The 21,579-nt window shown below is 39.8% G+C and overlaps 1 protein-coding gene across 2 annotated transcripts; it reads left to right on the forward strand.

The window, feature by feature from the left end:
- The first annotated feature begins 533 nt into the window (after positions 1–533).
- LOC101858271 lies at positions 534–21,368 on the forward strand. Of its 2 annotated transcripts, XM_035969924.1 has the most exons (10): positions 534–750; positions 5,327–5,399; positions 6,503–6,611; positions 8,122–8,577; positions 13,390–13,560; positions 14,891–15,001; positions 18,252–18,407; positions 18,997–19,151; positions 20,650–20,813; positions 20,946–21,368. In XM_035969924.1, exons 1-10 carry the CDS (start codon positions 671–673, stop codon positions 21,061–21,063), a joined length of 1,593 nt encoding a protein of 530 aa, XP_035825817.1. In that variant the 5' UTR covers positions 534–670; the 3' UTR covers positions 21,064–21,368. The 2 variants fall into 2 exon arrangements, with proteins under 2 accessions (XP_035825817.1, XP_005098926.1); XM_005098869.3 differs by having other exon boundaries at positions 535–750; positions 20,650–21,368.
- The last annotated feature ends 211 nt before the right edge of the window (positions 21,369–21,579 follow it).

Here is a 21,579-nt window from a genome sequence, read left to right on the forward strand (position 1 = left end):
TATAAATATTTACGGCGGACATTTTTTGGACCGATTGAACCATATTGTATACGAACAATCTTTGGTAGGCCCATACTATAATTATAGATCTCTATATAATATCCGAAATTTGGGGGAAAGGATGATATTTCAGAGTGTTCGGAGAAATAGTGCCCAGCTTTATTTTCCCGAACGTTCGGAGAAATAGTGCCGGCCAAAAAAAAATCCCCTATTGAAAACATTGAAAGGATGTTATGCGATACTTTTTCGACACGGGCAAAATTGTTCGCATAGCCATCGTATCGTTTGTTTTTAGTGTTGTGTCTTATCTTTATTTAATCAAAGGCAACGACCACTCGTCAACTTTTCTCTCTTTAATGACAATGATATTATATATACACCAGTCTTTTCGGCACGGTTTAATTATCAAAGCGTTAATTGGTGGGTGTTTATTACAAGTATAATGGCCTGTCACAGCAATGGGCCAACTTCTTCCTCAATTATTGTTATGATGTCACAAACTTTGACCCGGAAATTATCTTTCGTTGTCTATTATTGTCAACTAACTTCCAACCAACACCAACATGAACAAGGAAGTATAAAGCAATGTAATTTCCCGTCGTTTCTAGAGAAAACGTCAAGTTTGTCGACATCAAATTGACGGATCGTTCACAAATTTAACAAATACAAAATGCCTGCCCCACCTATGAAAGATATATACATCGGCACTGTTTTTGTGCTATTTGGGCTTGTGAAAGTTATGTGCGATCGGTGAGTTGGTTCTTCTTCTAACTTTTAAAATTGTTTTTATTTTATCATCGTTTCAAATTCTTTGTTGAAAATAGACTGGTTGTAAGTTCGACGTGGTCGACATACACTGAGTGGGGACATGAAAAGATCGAGCTCATTTTCTGTGTCCATCGATAGTAATGAGCCATTTTAAAAGTTATTTCCCGTGGCCGTGAAGAACTTGTTTTGAAAGTTTTCAAAGTTATCAAAGTAGATTTGGAAAGGCTATCTCCTAGATCTAGAATAGATCTAGATATCTAGATCTAGATCTATTTTAGTAAGAGAGTAGAATCGAAGTATGAGAAAAGTCAACAGGGAAGTAAAATGAAATTTTTTATTCCTTTGAAATAAAAACAAACACAAAGGATAGTTCGAAGAATGTATATTATATTCGGTACTTTGCCAGGAAAGGGGAAATTCCATCCACCAACGAAGAGTTTAAGTGTCAAGTTACTTGCAACCAGAAACATTTCTTTGTCAGTTGATCAGCCAATCAGAAAAATTAATTGCTATGACGAAGAACAATCGCAGTGTTTTAAGCATTTTGTCTTCCTTCGCTAATCTTCCCTTTCACTCCTCTCTCTTGCCCTGTCTCTGCTGCGCCTGCGCTATTTCTTGTGTCTACTGCTTACTACCGTTGTTGTACAACTTTTTATTCACATTGTGTTAAAACTGCTATTTTGAATTAAATACAATATTTGCTGCATTTTATTGTTGTTTTGTACACTGAATGCCCCACTGTTCAAAAATTGTCTTTGTTCAGATCTACACCTTGTCAAGAAAATTCGCCTCTCTTGTCAGGGAACTTTACCACATAGTCGCACACAGTTCTATTTATTTTCCATTTGTTATTTTACTTAGATAAATACAATTCTATTATGGGGAAAACAAGCAAGGGAATCAATAACAAGTATACTTAAAGTGATTTGGAGAAAGCTGTTGAAGCTATTTAAGGTGGACAAAGCTGCTCTGGGGCAGCCTGAGAATTTAGTAGTCCCAAAAACCTCTTGCCAACTAGATTCTATGTCTCTGGGCGATCTACTTTTTGGAATGAGGGCTGGGTGGGTGAGAATTAAAACTATTGACATCGACGGTGCGCGATGTTAACAGCAGTGCTGTGGCCGATATCGTTTTTAAAAAAATAAATTTCTCAAATGAAAGATTATACATCGTATTACTCATTACCAGTAAAACCTCGAGTGTCACAAATGAAGTTTTACAATAAAAAAACGTTTGTATACTAAACGCGCATTCCAATTGCTGGTTCATCTTGGGTTGTGCGAAGCATGTGGGGGCGTGTGCTTTTCGCGTTACTAGTCTTGAGATGCTTAGCGTGTAAGTGATAGCGAACTATAGTACGTCGCTATGGTGTATGAGCACTCGCTATTCAGAGGCAGACGATTTGCGAAGCTGCCGCCCTCGATTGATTAAAATGGGGCTAGAAAAGGGACATTATATTATTATAATTATATGTGAAATATAGTAGTTCTAAGTCAAAACTTTTTCTTTTAATGAATATTTAATGTAGGGAGGGTGTCTGTATCACTATGACTCTTATAGGTCCCATAGCCTCTCTCACCTTGAGGAATACCCTTGTTTTGGTCTGATTATTTAATCAGCCTCCAAAATGAAATTGAGTATGAATGTATGCGTTCCATTGTTCTCATCGGCAAAGCATTTTTGATACCGGCATTTCAATTTGACATATATAGTAACTTTTAGTAGACAGTTTCCGTTACTGTATTTTAAATATTTTAATAATTTAGATTTATTGGGATACATATATAGCCTACTTGTACTCACAATTAATGAGAATCCACGCAAAATTCAAAATCAATTCCATTTAAAGTTTTTTTGGGGAAAAGTGGCGACCGAGTGTCATGTCACGAAGTATGGTAACGATATACCATCACCACTTTTAGCCATTTTAGGTAGGAAGTCTTTAAATTTTTCAGGCATATAATCTTTATAATAGGGGGTAAAAAAAGCACCACAAAAGCACTCAAAACAAATGTTATCCAATACAATCAGAAGCCTTCAGATTATATAATCAGAATCAGAGCAAAAACAAAGCTAACAGAAACTTTAATGTTTATATATCTTCCCTGTGTACCAGTGCAAGGGCTTGTTCTTTTTGTATATAATGATTCTGTATTTAAAGATGACCATTAATTTCCATTCATTGTTACGGGTACGAGCTTGCCTCAAAGTCAAAAGTGCAATAAATCCTTAGTAGGAATCCAGGTAAGCCTTGGTGACAGGCTCTGCTTCTGAAATGACCTACAGTAGGGTAGGCCTACCTTGTGTTCACTGAGGAGTTTAACCTAAACAAAAAACTATATTCAGATTCAGACAAAGAGAGGAAAACGAATTTTTTTTCCCCGGCGCTGACATCATTTGTTCATGATTACTATTTACTATTTCATTTAAGCTAATCAAAGTAGCCTAGAGTGTACAATGAACTACTAAATTCAAAATGGTAGTAGTCAATCTTTCTACTTTCAGCTTTCTGAATATTTTGATAAAAAGAGAAAACTCCTCATATAGTATTGCCCGCCCCCACTAAAAGAAACCCCGAAAAAGACCCCCCCCCCAAAAACGTATTTGGCGCTCATATGACCTTATGCAGTTGCGAGCGCCGTAAGACACTTACCAAAAAAAAAAACCCCCCAAAAAAAAAGGGGAAAAATAAAAGCAACTAGGGGTAAATAAGAATGAAAAAAAAAATGAGCAGTATTTTAATGGTCAGTATCACCACCGAGAACTACTACAGTTAAACTCTACCGGTACTACAACCACTGCTCAAGGTCCTGTTGTGTAGGACTGCCACTGCCGTTACATTAACTGTGTGTAAAATACTCATTATAAAATCAACAAGCCTATACGGCCAGCTGCCGCTAATTAATTACATGTATACTACTGAACACATTGAAGTTTTGGAATCGCTTGTTTCCAAGCTTTTTGTGATGCCAGAGCGTGCAGGGGAAGAAGACAGTGCCTTGCGCCTCCCAGGGTTGGCACTCGACGTATTGGGCTGTATTGGGCAATGTTATCCGTGCAGGGTCTCAGGCTGGGCTGAGCGTGAGCGTATAGGGGAAGCGCAAGATAAGGGAATGTTATCCGTGTAAGGGCTGAAAAAGACACCTTTTTTCTTGATGTGGAAGAAACATACACTCCCATCATGTGTATTGTCTTATAAAAATCCCCATATGTTGAAACCGTTACTCTGCTAAAACGCATTTTGAAATAAATTAGTTTTTTTTTTCTCCTGAAAAATTTGCGAAGAATGCCTTGCACGGTTAACATCGCGCACCGTCAATATGCGGGTTTCCCTTTAACAAAAGATCAGTTTTTACATGTTGTTTAATAATTTACACATGCATAATGAAATAAGATTATCTCCAAGTACAGCAAATTCCCCTTAAAGGACTGGCAAATTTCCCTGATATGGTGGCAAAGTTCCCTGTCACCACATCCACTTGAAAAAAGAATGAGGCAGCTGAAGTACGACTTGCAAGCAAACTTATCAGTGAACTATCTGCATTTACATTTGCTACGAAAAGTTGCTGACGAAACTTGAATCATATACGTTGAGCATAGTGGTGTAGACTTGTTTCATCGTGAGCCAACTGAGAGTTGCGAAGTTACCCGAATCTACTCTAGCTAATAGGTACATGGCTTTGAAATTGAGGAAGAATCCAAGCTACCATTTATTGGAATGTCTTGTTTTGGTGTAAGTGTTAGGGCACTCGCAACTGCCTATGGTCATTTGAGGGTGCGCGACACATTAAACATTTTCAGTTGGTAGGAAATTTTTAATTTTGCCCGGGTGGCAGCGGAAGCCTACTCTTATCGATTTTGGACCGCTAAGGGATCTTTAACGTGCGCAACTTGCACACTGGACCTCTGAGATTTTTCACCCACAACCGAGAAGGCTAGGTGTTAGTTCTTACCTACAATAAGATCAGGGGTGTGGTTGAAAGACAGCAGTAAGAAGGAGCCAAGAAATAGCAGTAGAAAGGCTGCACGAAGAGGCAGGAGCCCAGAGGAGGGGGCAAAGGAGATGAGGGGGTGGGGGCAGAAAGTGGAGATGAAAGTAAGCGACAAAACATTGCGAGAGAGCAGGAAAGGAAGTGAAAGGAGACAATTTTGGAGCAGAAAATTTTCCGTCATTTTCCGGATTCGAAGTCGGGGCTTGTTAAATGAGAGGTGAACACCATAACCTCTCGACCACGTGAGCCCCCTGTTTATTGTGTTTGTGGAACATCAAAGGCGCTACTCTGTCAAGTTGGAACCCCGTTTTAAGTTCACAGATGTTCATTTTTTATCACCCTGCCCCCACATTGTGATAGAAGGACAGAGCCCCTCTAAGTTCTTCTGCTTCCTAGATATTCTATATAAGCTTCTTGGATTAGAAGAAAAAAAATAACAAAGAGATTTTTTGTTTCATTTACATATGGGAAGCGGTTGTTTGTGCAGAGGTGATTGGCTAAAATGGCCATAAGGGCAGGTTCCACTGTACTCTTCAATTGACCCCATTTTTTCAATGTGTTGGCAGTTGGCAGAAAGAGCTGATTGTTCAAGGTACCCCAACAAGAAAACCTCATGCTTTTGATCACACCTTTGTGATGGTAAGTTGCTGTTGATGTACGACAAGTGTGGTCTGCTCCTTCTTTTTTTTTTTGGTATTCACTCAAGTGACACCTCATATCTTCAACACTTTCTTTTATGACCTATTAGTGTTGAAAGTGTCCTAAAACTCTTTCTAAAATTGAAACTAAACTAGGTCTTGTGTGTTGCCATCGAATCATAAAAATTATCATGTGATCATCAAATCATTGAAGTAATTATTTTTGTACTTTTGAGAGTTTTATCACTTTTAGATGGTCAACTAACTGCTGGGTACAATGATCTGAATATGGTTTCCTTCTCTGCTATATTACATCATATGTCTACTGCAGATGTTCTGCCTATAAAAGAACAAAGATTATGATACTTTTATTTTTCACATCTCTTGTACAATACATTTCTTTTAAAAGTTTTAAAAATTCAAATTTGTATTTTTGTTTCTAAATCATGCTATAATATATAACCTACTCACCTATAATACTTTGTGAAAGACTTGGATATTTTCAGCTGTGAGAAAAACCTTTTGGAAGCCATCATTAAACCATTTCCCACTTGCATTACATGTATATAAAAATCTGAATTACCTTATCACTCAGTGAATTGAGTGAGCTGTAAGAATCAAATTTGTTCCTATCTCTACTAATTTAAGGTCTAGCTATAATGGGTATCATAATATCATCTACAAGAAATATATTTAATATAAGGGGGATACCTGTTTGGTTGGGGTTTTTGTGTTTTCCAGGTGTGTGTAAGATACTCACGTTAGGTATATGATATAATTCTCTACTGATCTCCCCACTCCCACTGGAAAAAGATGAATATGAAATGCATATCTTTTGAACCATGTCAAAAAATAGAAAGAAGTAACACGGAAATTTGACGAAAGGTTATTTAGTTCCATTGTAAGTTTTTTTTCAGTTTCATTATTCATTGTATTTTTAGTCAAGAAAAGCACATAGACACAATGACTGCCGGGTTTTTAAAAACAAGACACACAAACTGGAACGACAGAGAGAAAGAAGAGAACTAGGGCCTACCAGTGGCACTCTCCAACCACCCACTTTCTGGTTCCACTGTGCTAAGAAAAAAAATCCTGTTTCTGCAGTGGTTCCTGAAGCAGCTGATGCAGTTTGGTTTACTTTTCCTATGGATGGCAATTGACAAGAACTGGCTGGGGTTTTCACGGTTTCGTCATGGAGAAGTGAATCAGCGAGGTAATTAAGAGATGTTTTAAAGGGCAGTCTCACAACAAAATGTTTACCGTTTAGACAATGCTTAGTGGTTGTTAGAGTTTTTGTATTGTTTAAAGTTAATGATAATGCTGTTATTGCAGTGTTATTGTTACTTTTGTAGTCCCATTGTTGTTAAAATTGTTGTAGTCCTGCAGCTTGCTAAAGTATGCTTTTCTCCTCTGTGGGTGGTTGGTGGGTGCTCTGGTGTGGTTTGCTTCTTCTTTCCTATCAAACATCTATCGTCCTTATCTCCCCTCCTTTTTTATGTTTGTTACTCTCTTGTAACACCTCTAATTTTCTGGCGCTCATATGACCTTATGCTGTTGCAAGCGCTGTAAAACCTCTACTAAAACAAAACATTTTCTCCTCTTTCAAGGACATATTCTTTAATTCTTCTTCAAAAGATGTACATATATTTTCAAAATTTCCCTGTGACTGAATGTAAGTGGAAGTATAGCTTACTGTGGCAACTTTAATGAAAATGCAATTGATATCTAACCTAGATGCCAAGTATCAATGTCTCATTTTAACCATTGAAAGGCTTAATTTTAGGGGTAACAGCTTCTGCATAGACACAAGCTATGTTATCAAAAATTTTGTTTGACAATTTTTTGTTTTGATATTCCCTTCGTCAGTGGTATGAAGGTATTGCCAACAATTTTTTTTACCTCTCACTTTGACCATTGCCTTGTTCTATGCATACAACACCTCTAGATTGGGCAATAGACTTCCTTTTCATTGCTATATGGGGAATCTGAAAAATTATATCAATATCTTTTTGAAGGGAACTGTTGGACACTAATGTAGTCAGCTTCTTCTACTTCTATGTTGTGCCATTGACCTAATCTGTTGGTTTTGAAATGCAGTTGTAGTCATGTTGATTTTTTAAATCTGAGTCAACTGAAATAAATGTTAAGAAATTAAATTTAGAGTGTGTGGTGCTGTGGTGTGGTTTTCTCCTTTCCTGTCAATAATCTATCATTTTTATATCTCCTCCTTTTTTTGCATGTTTCTCTCTTGAAACATCTCGAATCTTTGGCAATTGGGTTGCAAGGGCCGGAAAATTCCTACTACTTAAACAAACAAAAAAACAAGCCAAACTCAGCAAGAAGAAAGTTGTGATGAGTCCAAGCTGTACTGTAAGTCAAGTAAGTAAGACTGCTGTGGTTCATGTCTATTCTCATCATCATAGCTGTACTGTAAGTCAAGTAAGTAAGACCGCTGTGGTTCATGTCTATTCTCATCATCATAGCTGTACTGTAAGTTAAGTAAGTAAGACCGCTGTGGTTCATGTCTATTCTCATCATCATAGCTGTACTGTAAGTCAAGTAAGTAAGACTGCTGTGGTTCATGTCTATTCTCATCATCATAGCTGTACTGTAAGTCAAGTAAGTAAGACCGCTGTGGTTCATGTCTATTCTCATCATCATAGCTGTACTGTAAGTCAAGTAAGTAAGACCGCTGTGGTTCATGTCTGTTCTCATTGTCTCAGGCGAGGATCAGGCGAATCAGCGAGTTGTCGAGATCCTGGCTGGTGCTCCAGACAATCGTGACCATGTTGGAATGAATGTCGAGGAAGATGACGGGAACATCCAGCAGGAAAATCATCACCCACAAGTCAATGCTGCCGATGACAATGAACGCGCAAATAGAGCTGAGAACAATGGGGAAGAGGAAGCTCCCACCGCCCGGCTTGTCATAAATGATGACGCTGACAATAATGATGACGTCGCAAATGACGCAAATGCTGGCGATGGAAATGATGCGGAAGAGGAAGATCGGGTGTTGCAGTTCCCACCAGCCCCTGCGTATCGGCCAAGAGTAAGACGCCAGAAAAAGTACACAAAGCTTTTGTACTTTCCACCAGCATTCTTTCACGTGTCATTTGTTCTGCTCACGTACTTTGGCATGCAGCTGACATACTCTTCCAGTTTTGGTATGCTCAAAGGTGAGTGTTTTATCATGTAGCTTGCATAAAGCCTACTTTCAAAAAGGGGTATACTCTCGTATGTAAATGCTATTCATTATTATTATTATCATTGTCAATTATTAATTTTATTATTACTTTAAAATTATTTTTTTACTATGTGTATTGAAATATTTTTGCTTTTCCTGAAATTGTATGCATTCAGAAAATTTGAAGTAATGTGCAATTGCTGGCTTTTGTCACTGACACGGGTGCATGCTTTCTTTTATGTACTGTGATCTTATCTTTATTCTGGTGAGGAATTGTACGGGAATCTGTCAGTTACACTAATTTAATTTAAATTTGGTTGTATGAAGGTGAATATTTGCTATCACTGAAAAAAACTCAGAATGGAATAAAGTGCAACTTGTGGCTTCAAGCTGGGTGTACATTTTGGCATGTACTGGTACCAAGAAAATGTTTGGGATCCTTTGATTTTTTTATTTTATTAAATGAAATAAATCGTCGGCAGAGAATTCTAACCGTCCAACTCTGATTTCGTAAATTTTGTAGGAGAGACAAAAAACTGAATTCAAAGGCTCTTATGGGGATTTACTGTCTTTAAATGCGCTAGACTGGAATACATGACTCTACTTTTAAGTATTTAAAACAAAATTGCCGAAATCTTATTTTTTAAGTCCTAAACCAGAGTTATACGGATAGACCGCTCTGTTTTGGATTTCTAAGCGTCCAAGTGTGGACGAACGAATTGTTCGTTTAGAATTCTCCAACCCGGAAGGGACGCCACGCGCTTCGTTACGTCTAACTCAGTCATCGTGACACGTTAATGTTACCGAACAACTCGAAATGACTACACCTGCAGTCAATCCAATAGGAAGCCTACCATAAAAGTTCTAATTAGTACTACATAGTACTGTAGATGTAGAATCTAACAATAATACTGTTATTATATCTAAAACTGAACTTCACACTTTATTTCCACATAATTCTAATTAGGCAGTGGACTTGTCCACAGATTAAGTGCGTCGTTAAGTTTTTACTATAAAGCTACTATTTGATCCTCCATTCTCAAGGAAATTGTGAGAAGGATTGGTTACTTGAGAGAGAGAGAGAGAGAGAGGTTGAGAGAGAGAGAGAGAGAGGTTGAGAGAGAGAGGGGGGGAGGGGTCTGAAAGAGAGAGAGAGAGAGAGAAGGGGTAAGGGGGGGGGGGGGCAGAGAAGAATTTCCGTATACAAATTGTCTTCTTGGAGCTTCTTTTATGGCTAATTTTTCCTGTTTGAAGTGCAGATTCTGTCGCAGTGCTTACTCTCTCGTCACTAGCATAATAGTTCTTTCATTTATCATTTTCCTCCATGTTTTCCTGTCCTCGGTTATTTCTTCACAGATGCTGACATCTACTCCAAGCTTAGATAATCTGTTTTTGCAGATGTCTTTGTACCTCAGTTTTGACCTTCCCCTTGGTCTCTTTCCATGGGCAAGTTGTCCATAGAGAAATTGCTTCGGAATCCGTTGTCGTCCATTCTCTTGACATGGCCCAGCCATCTCAATCTTCTTAAACGCAGGATTATTTATAGGGTTGATTCATCATGAGCGACAACAGCAGCATCACCGGCAAAGAAAAGGTCTCATATTGTTGTTTGGTTTGTTGATTTTGGTCTTGGCTCGAAGTCGAGCAAGATTGAAAAGCGACCCATCAGTTCTCCAGTGGAAGAAACTGAAATGCTTCTAACTCTAAAAACATGATTTAACTTGGTTGGAGGACTCTAGAAGTAATATGATTTTTTTTAAGCTCAACTAAACTTCATATAATGCATCCCCACCTAATGTATGGCCTAATTAAATAACACATTTTACATAGAAAGTCATCAAGATGAGGTATGCCATAGCAGCATCCAGTGTCAACAGGAATGAATTATCCTCTTGTTCAAGCACCATTATGAGGCTTTAAAATGCTCTACCCAATGAAGCTAAAGCTCTGGTTAGCGATAAAAAAAACTACTTAAACCAAAACACAATACGCTGCATATTAAATAAGACTTAATCGTGGGTTTTAACTTGCGCACTGGTGACGTACTCAATTCTAGATTGTCATAGAACTTGTGGTAGTCAGATGGCACAACAGACTTCATTTCTTGCATGTGTTATTAAAGTTCTCTATCAACGAATTAAACTTTCTACCCTGGTACAGAGGCAGCCCCTTCATGTCTTTATGGAGAATGTCTGTGGACTCGCTGCGTTTCAAAGGCAGATGTGACCAGTCATCATCAAATCTCAGTTTGTATTTAATTTGACCATCTGGTGTGTAAACTCTGGTTGGTTAGTTTGATGAAATCAGAAAAGATGCAATGAGTCAAATACTTGACTACATATGGCTTCACTTTCCTACAATCTTCCATTAGCCTGACATAATCAGCTGGATAGTAGATGTACTGTGAGCACTGTTCACCTTCATCTGTGTATAGCCCTTCTCTAGGAATTTTAATGTTACAGTTTTACCTTTGACAGAGCTGAAATGTAACGGTGCAGAACTCATTGTGACTTTGCAGTTCTGATACAGCCACATCCATCTGAATATAATGATCTGGAGTCATATCAGATGACCAAAAATCAGCCACACAAGCAGCAAATTTATTTGCAGTCAGAGCACCTTCGCATTCATTTGAGACATAACATACGCAATCCTTGCTCTCTAGTTCCTATACTGTGAAATTGTGTACATTCAATTTCGTCTTGTAGTACAAAGCAGAAGCATTGGTGCGGGGATATAGCTGAACTGATTGCTGGTCCATTTTGATGTATTTGATTTTTTGGCTGCCCATGCATTTTTCCTTGTCTGCTGTCTTTTTTGTATGCCCCCTCTTCCACATTCCCCTCCTCAAAGCCCACACAAAGATCACACCTATCTTTTCGAGGATGGAACAATGACAGGTTCATAGCATTGATCTCCTCTATAAACTTGAAGGTAGAAAGTACTCCCCCCCCCCCCCCACTCATACTTTTCTTTATACAAATGGCGGTACACTGCCTGTAAGCTCTGGAAAACAGGTTCCAAGTATAACTTACTGGAGCCCTTCGGCAATAGTGAGATGGCAACTTGGGCAGATCACGAAGAAACTGTTTAAGTACCTTTGATGCTGTAGTCTCCTCCCTAACCCTTTTTCTCTGAACTGGAACCTTACCCTCTGCTACTCCCAACCCACATGTGAGAACAGTGTGAACACACTAGTAACAAAGTACAGGACTTAAAAAGAAAGCATTGCACTCTTTGACTCTGGCCCCATTCACTCGCAGATGGTACTTCATGGACCATGATCTTCTGCTTTCTCTCTCCTTTTTCTCCACAGGCTCGACAGTCAACCAACCCTTTAACAAAAGCAGCCTTTTCTGATTTTGCATTTATTTATAATCAACCGCCTCATTCAGAGCAAAACGTTATCGCCGTGATCCACAATGGTGGGCTACCTAAACGAATTAGACGGTTAGAATTCTTCAGTCACGGAAGCTAGTCGGAATATACGGTTAGAATTTCTCTTTAAAACAAGACTTTTGTTTGTCAAAATTGTTCTAGATTTTAATAGGACGTAGCCATTCGTCATGTCGATCTATTTTAAGGAAAAAAACAATTAGAGAAAATTTCGGAGTTAGACGGTTAGAATTCTCTGCCGACAAAATGCAATACAACAGGTAAACTCCAGTTCCAGTCTCTTGTTGTACGCTGGAATCATTTCTGTAGTTCTTGGCCTATTTGAATATTTAAGTCACGACCAGACAACACGTGGCCAAGTTCCTCTGGTATCTGTTTGAGCAGCGTCTGCCATGACGGTGTGTTTTCCTGTGTAGGCCAAAGGCAGAGTGTTGAAGAAACAGTGACAGTCTCTGCCGCTGCATTTGAATATCGTGGTTGCAGGAGGGGTCTGACGACCGTTTTTTCACCTCGCTCTGCGTTTGTCAGAAGCTACTTGCAGTTGTTCTCCTCAATAATATAATAATGATATTTAAATGCTGTAAGGAAAAAATGGAAACCTCTTCATTTCAATGCAGTTTTGGCCAGCAACTACCAGTGTGGCCAGCCCTTGGCTTTGGGGAGAGAATATTATTATGCTTAGTGGATGAAAGCATAGCGCCTGATTCTAAGTGTCCCTTTTCTCTGCTTATTTATGCAGTCATAGGCATATTGGAGGAAGACATTCTTTTTTCAGTGTCTCCAACTTGATATTATGTTAGCAATCAAGACAAGTATCTAAGAGTTCATGCTGCTTTTGGTAAAATCATTAAGCCGAAGTGAAAATAGGCACTTTGTATGGGATTTTGAACAGGGAAATAGTGCTTCGATCTACAAAGAGACTTCAAACAAGAGATGTGGAACTGCTCTCTCTCACGAAGAAAAATGAGATGTCGAGTTGACATGAATTGTGTTTTTCCTGCTCTACGATTGGTCAGTTAATGTGAGGTGTAACAGGGGGAGAAGGAGCATGTTCCAAGAAAAATGGCTAGCTTTTTTTCCTTTTTCATTAATTTTTCAAATGGGAATCATTTCTAAATAAATAAATCAGCTTTTAAGAATAAGGTTTTTAGTTGGTTTGTTCCTTCTTTCCTATCAAATGTTTATCATCTTTTTACTTCTCCGTCTTTTTTCTATATGTTACTCGCTAGTAACAGCTCTAACCTTCGACACTTATATGACCTAATTATGTTGCAAGTGCTGGGTAAGTGTTTTACGGCGCTCACAACTGCATAAGATCATGTGAGCTCGCTGCAAGTGCTGTAAAACTCTATCTAAAGAATGCGGCTGTGAAATAAACACTTGTCTTTAAAACTTTGGCTTCCAACAGGCACTGTGGCCTTCTTCACGGCGTTGCTGTCCATGGCGTTCCTGGCCCAGCAGCTGCCCTTCTATGTCTGGTTCGGTGTGGTTGTGGCCACCCTCGGGTTCGGCGCGCTGGGCATCTCGGACTATGTGCACAACACTCCTGACGGGTTTGAGAAATACGGCATTGCTGCAGGTAATCACAGGAAATAGTGTTATAGTGACAATGATATACGACATAGCTGCAGGTAATCACAGGGAATAGTTATAGTGACAATGATATTCTACATTGCTGCAGGTAATCACAGGGAATAGTTATAGTGACAATGATATACGACATAGCTGCAGGTAATCACAGGGAATAGTTATACTCCCATACAAAACAGCTCCAGGCGGTTTGTAATAACTTCATGTCAACTCAAACCACAAGTGATTGAACATGCATACACACTCTTTAGATTAACACTAACACATAAGCAAACATTCATACTACCACAGCACAATCAATGACAATATGCACATAACATTATGTACATGAAAGTCCCCTTTTTTATGTACAATTCTATTTTTATCTTTTTTACTTGTGTAAACATTAAGTGACATGGTTTTGGGCTTACTAGGAAGGGTTATGGAATTTTTTGTACGACCTCACAGGAAGCATACAGCGCAAGCAATAGATTAAGGACTCAAAACACTAACAAACTGACAAGATCTTTTACTGTCTATAGCTGGGAACCCATTCCCATGGGGGTGAAGTGAGAAAATTTCCTATATAGTGTCTTTTTCAAGGACAAAATGCCGGGCCCCTCACAGACAACAACTGTTCCACCCAAAGCCCTGACCTGGCACTTATAGGTCCAATTTGTATTTCAAGTGCCGTAAAACTCTTACTAAAACAATAAAGCGCTGACCTGGCACTTATAGGTCCAATTTGTATTTCAAGTGCCGTAAAACTCTTACTAAAGCTATAATAATATAAAGCCCTGACCTGGCACTTATAGGTCTCATTTGTATTGCAAGTGCCGTAAAACTCTTACTAAAACAAAAAAGCGCTGACCTGGCACTTATAGGTCTCATTTGTATTGCAAGTGCCACAAAACTCTTACTAAAACAAAAAAGCGCTGACCTGGCACTTATAGGTCCTATTTGTATTGCAAGTGCCATAAAACTTACTGAAACAATAAAGCGCTGACCTGGCACTTATAGGTCTCATTTGTATTGCAAGTGCCGTAAAACTCTTACTAAAACAAAAAAGCGCTGACCTGGCACTTATAGGTCCTATTTGTATTGCAAGTGCCATAAAACTTACTGAAACAATAAAGCGCTGACCTGGCACTTAAAGGTCCTATTTGTATTGCAAGTACCGCAAAACTCTTACTAAAACAATAAAGCACTGACCTAGCACTTATAGGACCTATTTATATTGCAGTGCTGTGAAACTCTTACTAAAACAATTTGTATTGCACATACCGTAAAACTCTGACTAAAACAATAAAGCCCTGACCGTTTCCTTCCTGTATCCACAGGAGATCTTCAGATCGGGATGGGACAGATCATGTTTGCCACCAAGCTGATTTATGAGGAGAAGTTCATCCGCAAGCACTCCATACACCCCATGAAGTTTTTGGGCTCAGAAGGTACTGTGTGGGTGGTTGGTGGGTGCTCTGGTGTGGGTTTTTGTTTTCCTTCTTTTCTATTAAACATCTATCATACTTATCTCTCCTCCTTGTTGTTTTCTGTGTATGTTACTCTCTAGTAACAGCTCTATTCTTCGGCACTTACAACATGACATAAATGTGTTGCAAGTGCTGCAAAACTCTTACTAAGTGGGTGGTTGGTGGGTGCTCTGGTGTGGTTTGCTTCTTCTTTCCTATTAAATTTCTATCGTCTTTATCTTCCCTCCTTCTATTTTGTGTTTGCTACTCTCTTGTAACACATCTATTCTTCGGCACTTATATGACTATGACCTTATTGTGTTGCAAGTGCCGTAAAACTCTTACTAAGACTAAACAAAGGTACTGTAATGGGTACTGACAAAGACAGACAGTGCTGCTTGTTGTTTTGAACCTCCCACTTTTTATGCTGTACAGAGTTTTGGTCTCTTCCTTGTCCTAGTCCACTCTTGCCCAGTGGTTTTCTCTGATTTCAAACAGTGTAGGCCTACATGTGGGTGGTTGGCGGGTGCTCTGGTGTGGTTTCAGCTCCTTCCTTCCTATCAAACATATATCGTCCAGATCTCTCCTTCTTTTATATATTTGTTACTCTCTTGCAACACCTCTAATCTTCGGCACTTAATGACCTTATTGTGTTGCAAGTGCCATAAAACTCTTACTAAAACAAAAAACTGTGTACATGTTATTCTGACTCTGAAAAGATGTTTGTAATAACCGTGACTCTGGTTTATTTGCTTTTTAAATGAAATTTGCTGTTGCTTTTGGTAGGATAACATACTGCCAAAAATAGAATGGGGCACTATGTTTACCTTTGGGGAATGATACTTTTTAATGATGAAGTTCATAGAATGAAATATTGAAGCCTTAGGACTCTCTTCATTTAAAATTTACTAAGTATTGTTAGTTTATTTACATGATATTAGTAAACATAATTTTTGCTTTTTTTTTTTCAACAATGCAATCTTCTCGATAAGGATGGACCTATTTTTTATTTAAGTGTGGTTTTGTCTTGCCTGCTTGGGTTCATATTAACTGCTTAGTGTCTGGCACCAAACGCTATTTTGAAAAATGCTGGCCCCCCAGGAAATCGCGGTCTTGCAATATTAGGCAAAAATATATCAACGCTTTAATTTTAACAGAATTTATAATACGAAATGGTGCGAGTACAGAACCGATAGGCCTACGTAAATCATGGTTTCGGCCCAGCTCTAGCCTAAACCTACTGGGCGTACTCTAAAAGCTATAACCGGAACTTCAGGCCGGAATACATTATGTACAACACACAATGAGACATGTATAGAGATCTAGATCTAATGTGTGTAAGCGTGCGCATGTGATAGAAAGTAGGTGTGTGTGTGGTATGCATGTGTGTGCGCGTGTAAGGTGTACGTGAGTGTGTGTGTGTGTGCACACGCGTGCGCATGAATATTGTTCGTAATCGTACATGATGCATGTGTCTGCATACACGGTAATTGGGCACCTAGTCTCAGTATCTACGTACACGGTAACCGGAAAGAAAATTAATCAATATTTTGTCCTGTGCTTCCACTTTAAAAAAAAAAAGAAAGCGACTTGTCGGGCTCGCCATCGTGACTGGTCAGTGAACCTGTGCTTTCGCATCACATTGTGAGTACCGGTTGGGGTCACCAAAGTTCATTCAAAGTCTGTGCGCTGCGAAGTATAGGGCTCCGGAATTGGGGGATTATTGATTTTTTTTTAAAGGTAGAGTCAGGAGAGGGCTTGGTTTGAAGGCAACACCGGAAGACAAAAACTGAACTTGGAGTTCTGAACTGCCCGGTTATCGTGTACATGACACTGAGACTACATACCTGGTTGCCGGTTACTGTGTACGTAGACACTGAGTTAAGCTGCGTTCACACGGGATCAAAATACAGATTACCGGTGTATCAAAGGTTTCAAGAGAAAAATAGAACAGGATCTGAAGTGATTGGAGCCTAAGCTAATTTTGAATTTAGAGATTGTTTCGAAAATCTCCCATCAAATTTTTGGTTTTTATTAGACTAAACCTCATACTACACTTCTAGACTGTTTTTCTGGTATAAAATTTTACACATATGCATTTATATTATATGTAGCCTATAATACTTTGTTTTATGTACACATTTGTGTCGATTAATTTTTAAGATGTGATGTCTTTTTCATTGTAATGCGCTTTGAGCATCTTTTAGGAAATGGAAATGCGCAGTATAAATGCTATTTATTATTATTATTAGGTCTTTGCATGAACCAAGTACCCGTTATATACTAAATTTGGTCTAATTTTATGCCTTCATTTAAAAGTTATTACGAAAACCAAGGGTTCCATTATTTTGTGTCACGCAGTATTATATTATATTTGGTCGATAACTTTATTGTTAACGTACTCGAGTGTTGTTACTGGTAAATATTGTTAATAAAATTTGTATAATGGGTCATGATTTTTTAAAAGGCTGTTCGGCTTTTATGCTACCGATACTCAAATTGTCATGTTTTTTAAACTAAAAATGTTAAGCCCGTATTAATGCGCCAGGGATGGGAAGGTTGCAATTTTTTTGCTATTTTTGGGCAGTTTACCTTGCAATTTTTTGCAATTTTTCTATTTCAAAAATGCAATTTTCCGCGCGGCCAGAAAATGACATATGATGAGGCATCCCCCCATCAAGGCAGTGCTACTAACTGAAGTGCCTTTAGGCCATTCCCAAAGGGGGGGGGGGGTATTTACATGTTCTTATGCATAGTAGAATTGTAAATGGGATGATTTATCAATGTCATGCTCATACTGTGCCGGAACAACATAGGGGGGAGAGATGTCGCTTTTTCTTTCCTCATCATACTACATGGCATTGGACAGAAGGGCGAGAGCCCAGATGTTGCTGGATCGATAACAACAACAACAACAACTTTCCTCATCATTACTATCGTCATTTTCCTCCCCTTCTTTTGTATGTTTATCACTCTCTTGTGAACTACTATTTCCGGGATGCCTCGATAGTCAAAGCAGACTTTGTGCTGTTGAGGCTAGAGAGGTGAGCAGAGTAAGCCCGATTCCCCGAAAGGACTTTTCTGCTGACATTCACCCCTGGACGCTTATATGACCATATGCAGTTGCAAGTCTTACACTGTGCAGTCGAAATTTAGTGGGTGCTTTTGTAAGTCCATTGTGTGTGATTCGTGTGGAAGTTTTAAGATGAGAATTTTTCCTCGTCTTTTTCAGCATCTTACGGTTTTGCGTTTGCCACGATTCTTCTCATCATTTTCAACCTGGTGGATGGAGTTCAGTACACGGAGATGCCAAACGGACATATCGAGGACTTTCAGGATGCAGCTTTTCAGCTTGCTGCCGACTGGCGTGTGGTGCTGGCTTTTGTGGGTAAGGTTTTGGTTAAACTTTTTATCTCTGGCGAGCCGCTACCAACGGCTCATGGTAGGAACGACTTTGACATTAAATTACTTTTTGGCAATTGCTGAAAACAGGTCTCTTTTATCAGGATTTCATTCATTAGATGAGGAACTATCAAAATAGGTTCACTTGTTTTGATTTAAAGACATATTCAGTGACGTTTTTGTGATTTTTAAATTAGGTACCAAAAAGGGCCGTGGCATAATGGGTTTACCCCGCCTCGGAGATAAAAGAGTCAGGCAAATAAAATCATTCCTTTTTTTTTTATTTGGTGTATTTGTCTTCCTATACTATGAGGGCACTTCCTCCTATAATATTTAATGATAGAAAATAACATTTATATAGCGCATATCCACACTCTACAGTATGCTCTATGCTCTTTACGACTACTATTACACCAGCAGACCCGAGAACTCTCATAAGTTTGTTACTGCTTTTGGTATGGTAACAGACAAAAATACTGTGGTGCTCTGTGTTTACCTTTGGGGAATGATAGTGATATTTTCCAATGATGAAGTTTGTAGAATGACGTATGATTTCCTCCGTTGCTCTGTGCCAGGGTCGCTGCTGAGCTACATCGTATACACGTACCTGGGCCTGTTCCTGGTGCGCGACCAGGGGGCGCTGCCGCGGATCATGGTGGAGCTGCTGGTGTGGGCCTTCTACTGGGGCATCTGTTTGGCTCTCCACTGGGAGCAGTTCTTTATTGCTCAGGTGAGTGGACTCTCAGTCGCTCTCTCTGTCTCTCTCTCTCTCTCTCTCTGTCTCTCTCTCTCTCTCTCTCTCTCTCTCTCTCTCTCTCTCTCTCTCTCTCTCTCTCTCTCTCTCTCTTCACTGGGAACAGTTCTTTATTGCTCAGGTGAGTGGGCTCTCTGTCGCTGTCTCTCTCTCTCTCTCTCTTAGTGGCTCTCCACTGGGAGCAGTTTTTTATTGCTCAGGTGAGTGGGCTCTCTGTCGCTGTCTCTCTCTCTCTCTCTCTTAGTGGCTCTCCACTGGGAGCAGTTTTTTATTGCTCAGGTGAGTGGGCTCACTGTCGCTGTCTCTCTCTTTTTCTCTCTCTCTCTCTCTCTCTCTCTCTTTCTCTCTCCCTCCCTCCCTCCCTCCCTCTCTCTCTCTTTCTCTCTCTCTCTCTCTCTCTCTCTCTCTCTCTTAGTGCCTCTTCACTGGGAGCAGTTTTTTTATTGTTCAGGTGAGTGGGCTCTCTGTCGCTGTCTCTCTCTTTCTCTCTCTCTCTCTCTCTCTCTGTGGCTCTCCACTGTGAGTCGTGGGAGCAGTTTTTTATTGCTCAGGTGAGTGGGCTCTCTGTCGCTGTACCTGTCTCTGTGTGGCTCTCCACAGGGAGCTGTTCTTTATTGCACATGTGAGCAGGGCTCTCTGTCTCTCTGTGTGTCTATCTGTGTTGCTGTTCCCTCTCTCTCTCTCTCTCTGTGTCTCTGTCTCTCTCTCTCTCTGTGTCTCTGTCTCTGTCTTTCTGTCTCCGTGTGTCTCTCTCTCTCTCTCTCTCTCTCTCTCTCTCTCTCTCTCTTTCTCTAACAGCGAGAAATGAAGACACAGAGAGACGCAAAGCGACAGGGAGTAAAAGTGGCAGAGACAAACGGAGAGAGACAGAACCAGAGACTGAAACACAGAGATAGAGACAGAGAAACAAAGATGGGAGCAGTGACAGCGACTAGAGAGAGAGAGACCAGAGAAAGAGAGAGAGAGAGAGCAAGAAAGAGAAACAGCAACACAGAGACAGACACAGCGACAGACGGACACGGTGACAGAGAGTGCTTAAGTGCTTCGATGTCAAACATAGGAGACCCAAGTTCGGTTCCGGAATGAAGAAAAATTTTTATCGAGCATCTCGGTCTTTCTGCTTGGATGTTTTATTCCTCTCAGACTAGGTTGGCCCCGACAGGCAAGTTTGGAAGCCCACCTCCCAAATAATCTGAATGGGGCCATGGGGATGTAAAAACACCCATATATATTTTTTAAAAAATTTTCTATTGGCATGGGTGGTGGTGATGTTACGCTTTCTTAGTGTGTGATTGGAGGATGCTCTGGTGAGGTTTGCTCCTTCTTTCTTATTCAATGTACATTGTCCTTACTTCTCCTCCTTGTTTCATTTGTATGCTACTCTCTAGTAACACCTCTAATCTTCAGCATTCGTCATATGACCTGATTGTGTTACAAGTGCCGTAAAACTCTGACTCCGACTAAATGTCCTCAGGTCCCGGGGTTTGTCCTGATCCTGAAAGGCATCCTGGTCTATGCCCACATCCTGGTCATCCCGTGCTTCAACTGCTGCCAGAACGACGAGGTCATCGGCCTGGACGACGACATGCCGCTCGATGGCAACGACGACTTGCAGGATGGCGAGGACGACGACCGGATGTTGGACCTTGTCCACGATGCGGATAACGGCATGGAGGTTGGCGAGAATGAAGGCGACTCTCTCATTCTTGCGGATCATGATGACGGGGATGAGAATCCTTTGCTGGGTGTTCGTCGATAAGACTATCGGATGTTGGACCTTGTCCACGATGCGGATAACGGCATGGAGGTTGGCGAGAATGAAGACGACGCTCTCTTTCTTGCGGATCATGAGGACGGGGATGAGAATCCTTTTCTGGGTGTTCAATGATAAAACAGGGTGGGAGCTGGAGGATGGTGAATGCTGAGTTTTCGTTGCCTTCTGTTGTCTGAAATGACGTATCATCGTGTTGGGGTCATCAGATGGTGTACCCATTTGAGAAAAGTAACCCTGTGGGATTTTTGTGGTTTTAAAAAAAAGAAAATATTTTAATAGTTCTGTTTTTGAAGAAAAGAAACACACCCTTTGAAAATGTTTAGTGAAAACAGTCAATCAATGTAAATTTTGTATATATTTTTGCATTTGTCACCTGTTTTATTGATGTATAACGGTCACTAATTAAAACAATTTGGAAGGGACAAATGCAGTTTCTGGGACGCTTGAATCGACATAAAGTCTTTGGACATGTAGCTCTCACTTGACAAATAGAAAGTAAATGTGGCTAGTAAACCTAGAGAAACTTTTTTAGAAAATCTGAATAAATGAGTGACGGGGAAACACCAGGATCATGTGGGATTTTTTAGAGCTTCTGAAGGGAGAAATGAACGGAGAGCCATGATCACCGAT

Source organism: Aplysia californica, unplaced genomic scaffold, assembly GCF_000002075.1.
Source record: "Aplysia californica isolate F4 #8 unplaced genomic scaffold, AplCal3.0 scaffold00195, whole genome shotgun sequence".
Classification (NCBI taxonomy): Eukaryota; Metazoa; Mollusca; class Gastropoda; order Aplysiida; family Aplysiidae; genus Aplysia; species Aplysia californica.

Excerpts from the sequence above, each read along its gene's own strand:
- LOC101858271 (XM_005098869.3), top strand. The coding sequence starts at position 671 with ATGCCTGCCCCACCTATGAAAGATATATACATCGGCACTGTTTTTGTG. Across the intron at positions 751-5,326 it reads GTGAAAGTTATGTGCGATCG|TTGGCAGAAAGAGCTGATTG; the intron begins GTGAGTTGGTTC and ends ATGTGTTGGCAG. Across the intron at positions 13,561-14,890 it reads GAAATACGGCATTGCTGCAG|GAGATCTTCAGATCGGGATG; the intron begins GTAATCACAGGA and ends CTGTATCCACAG.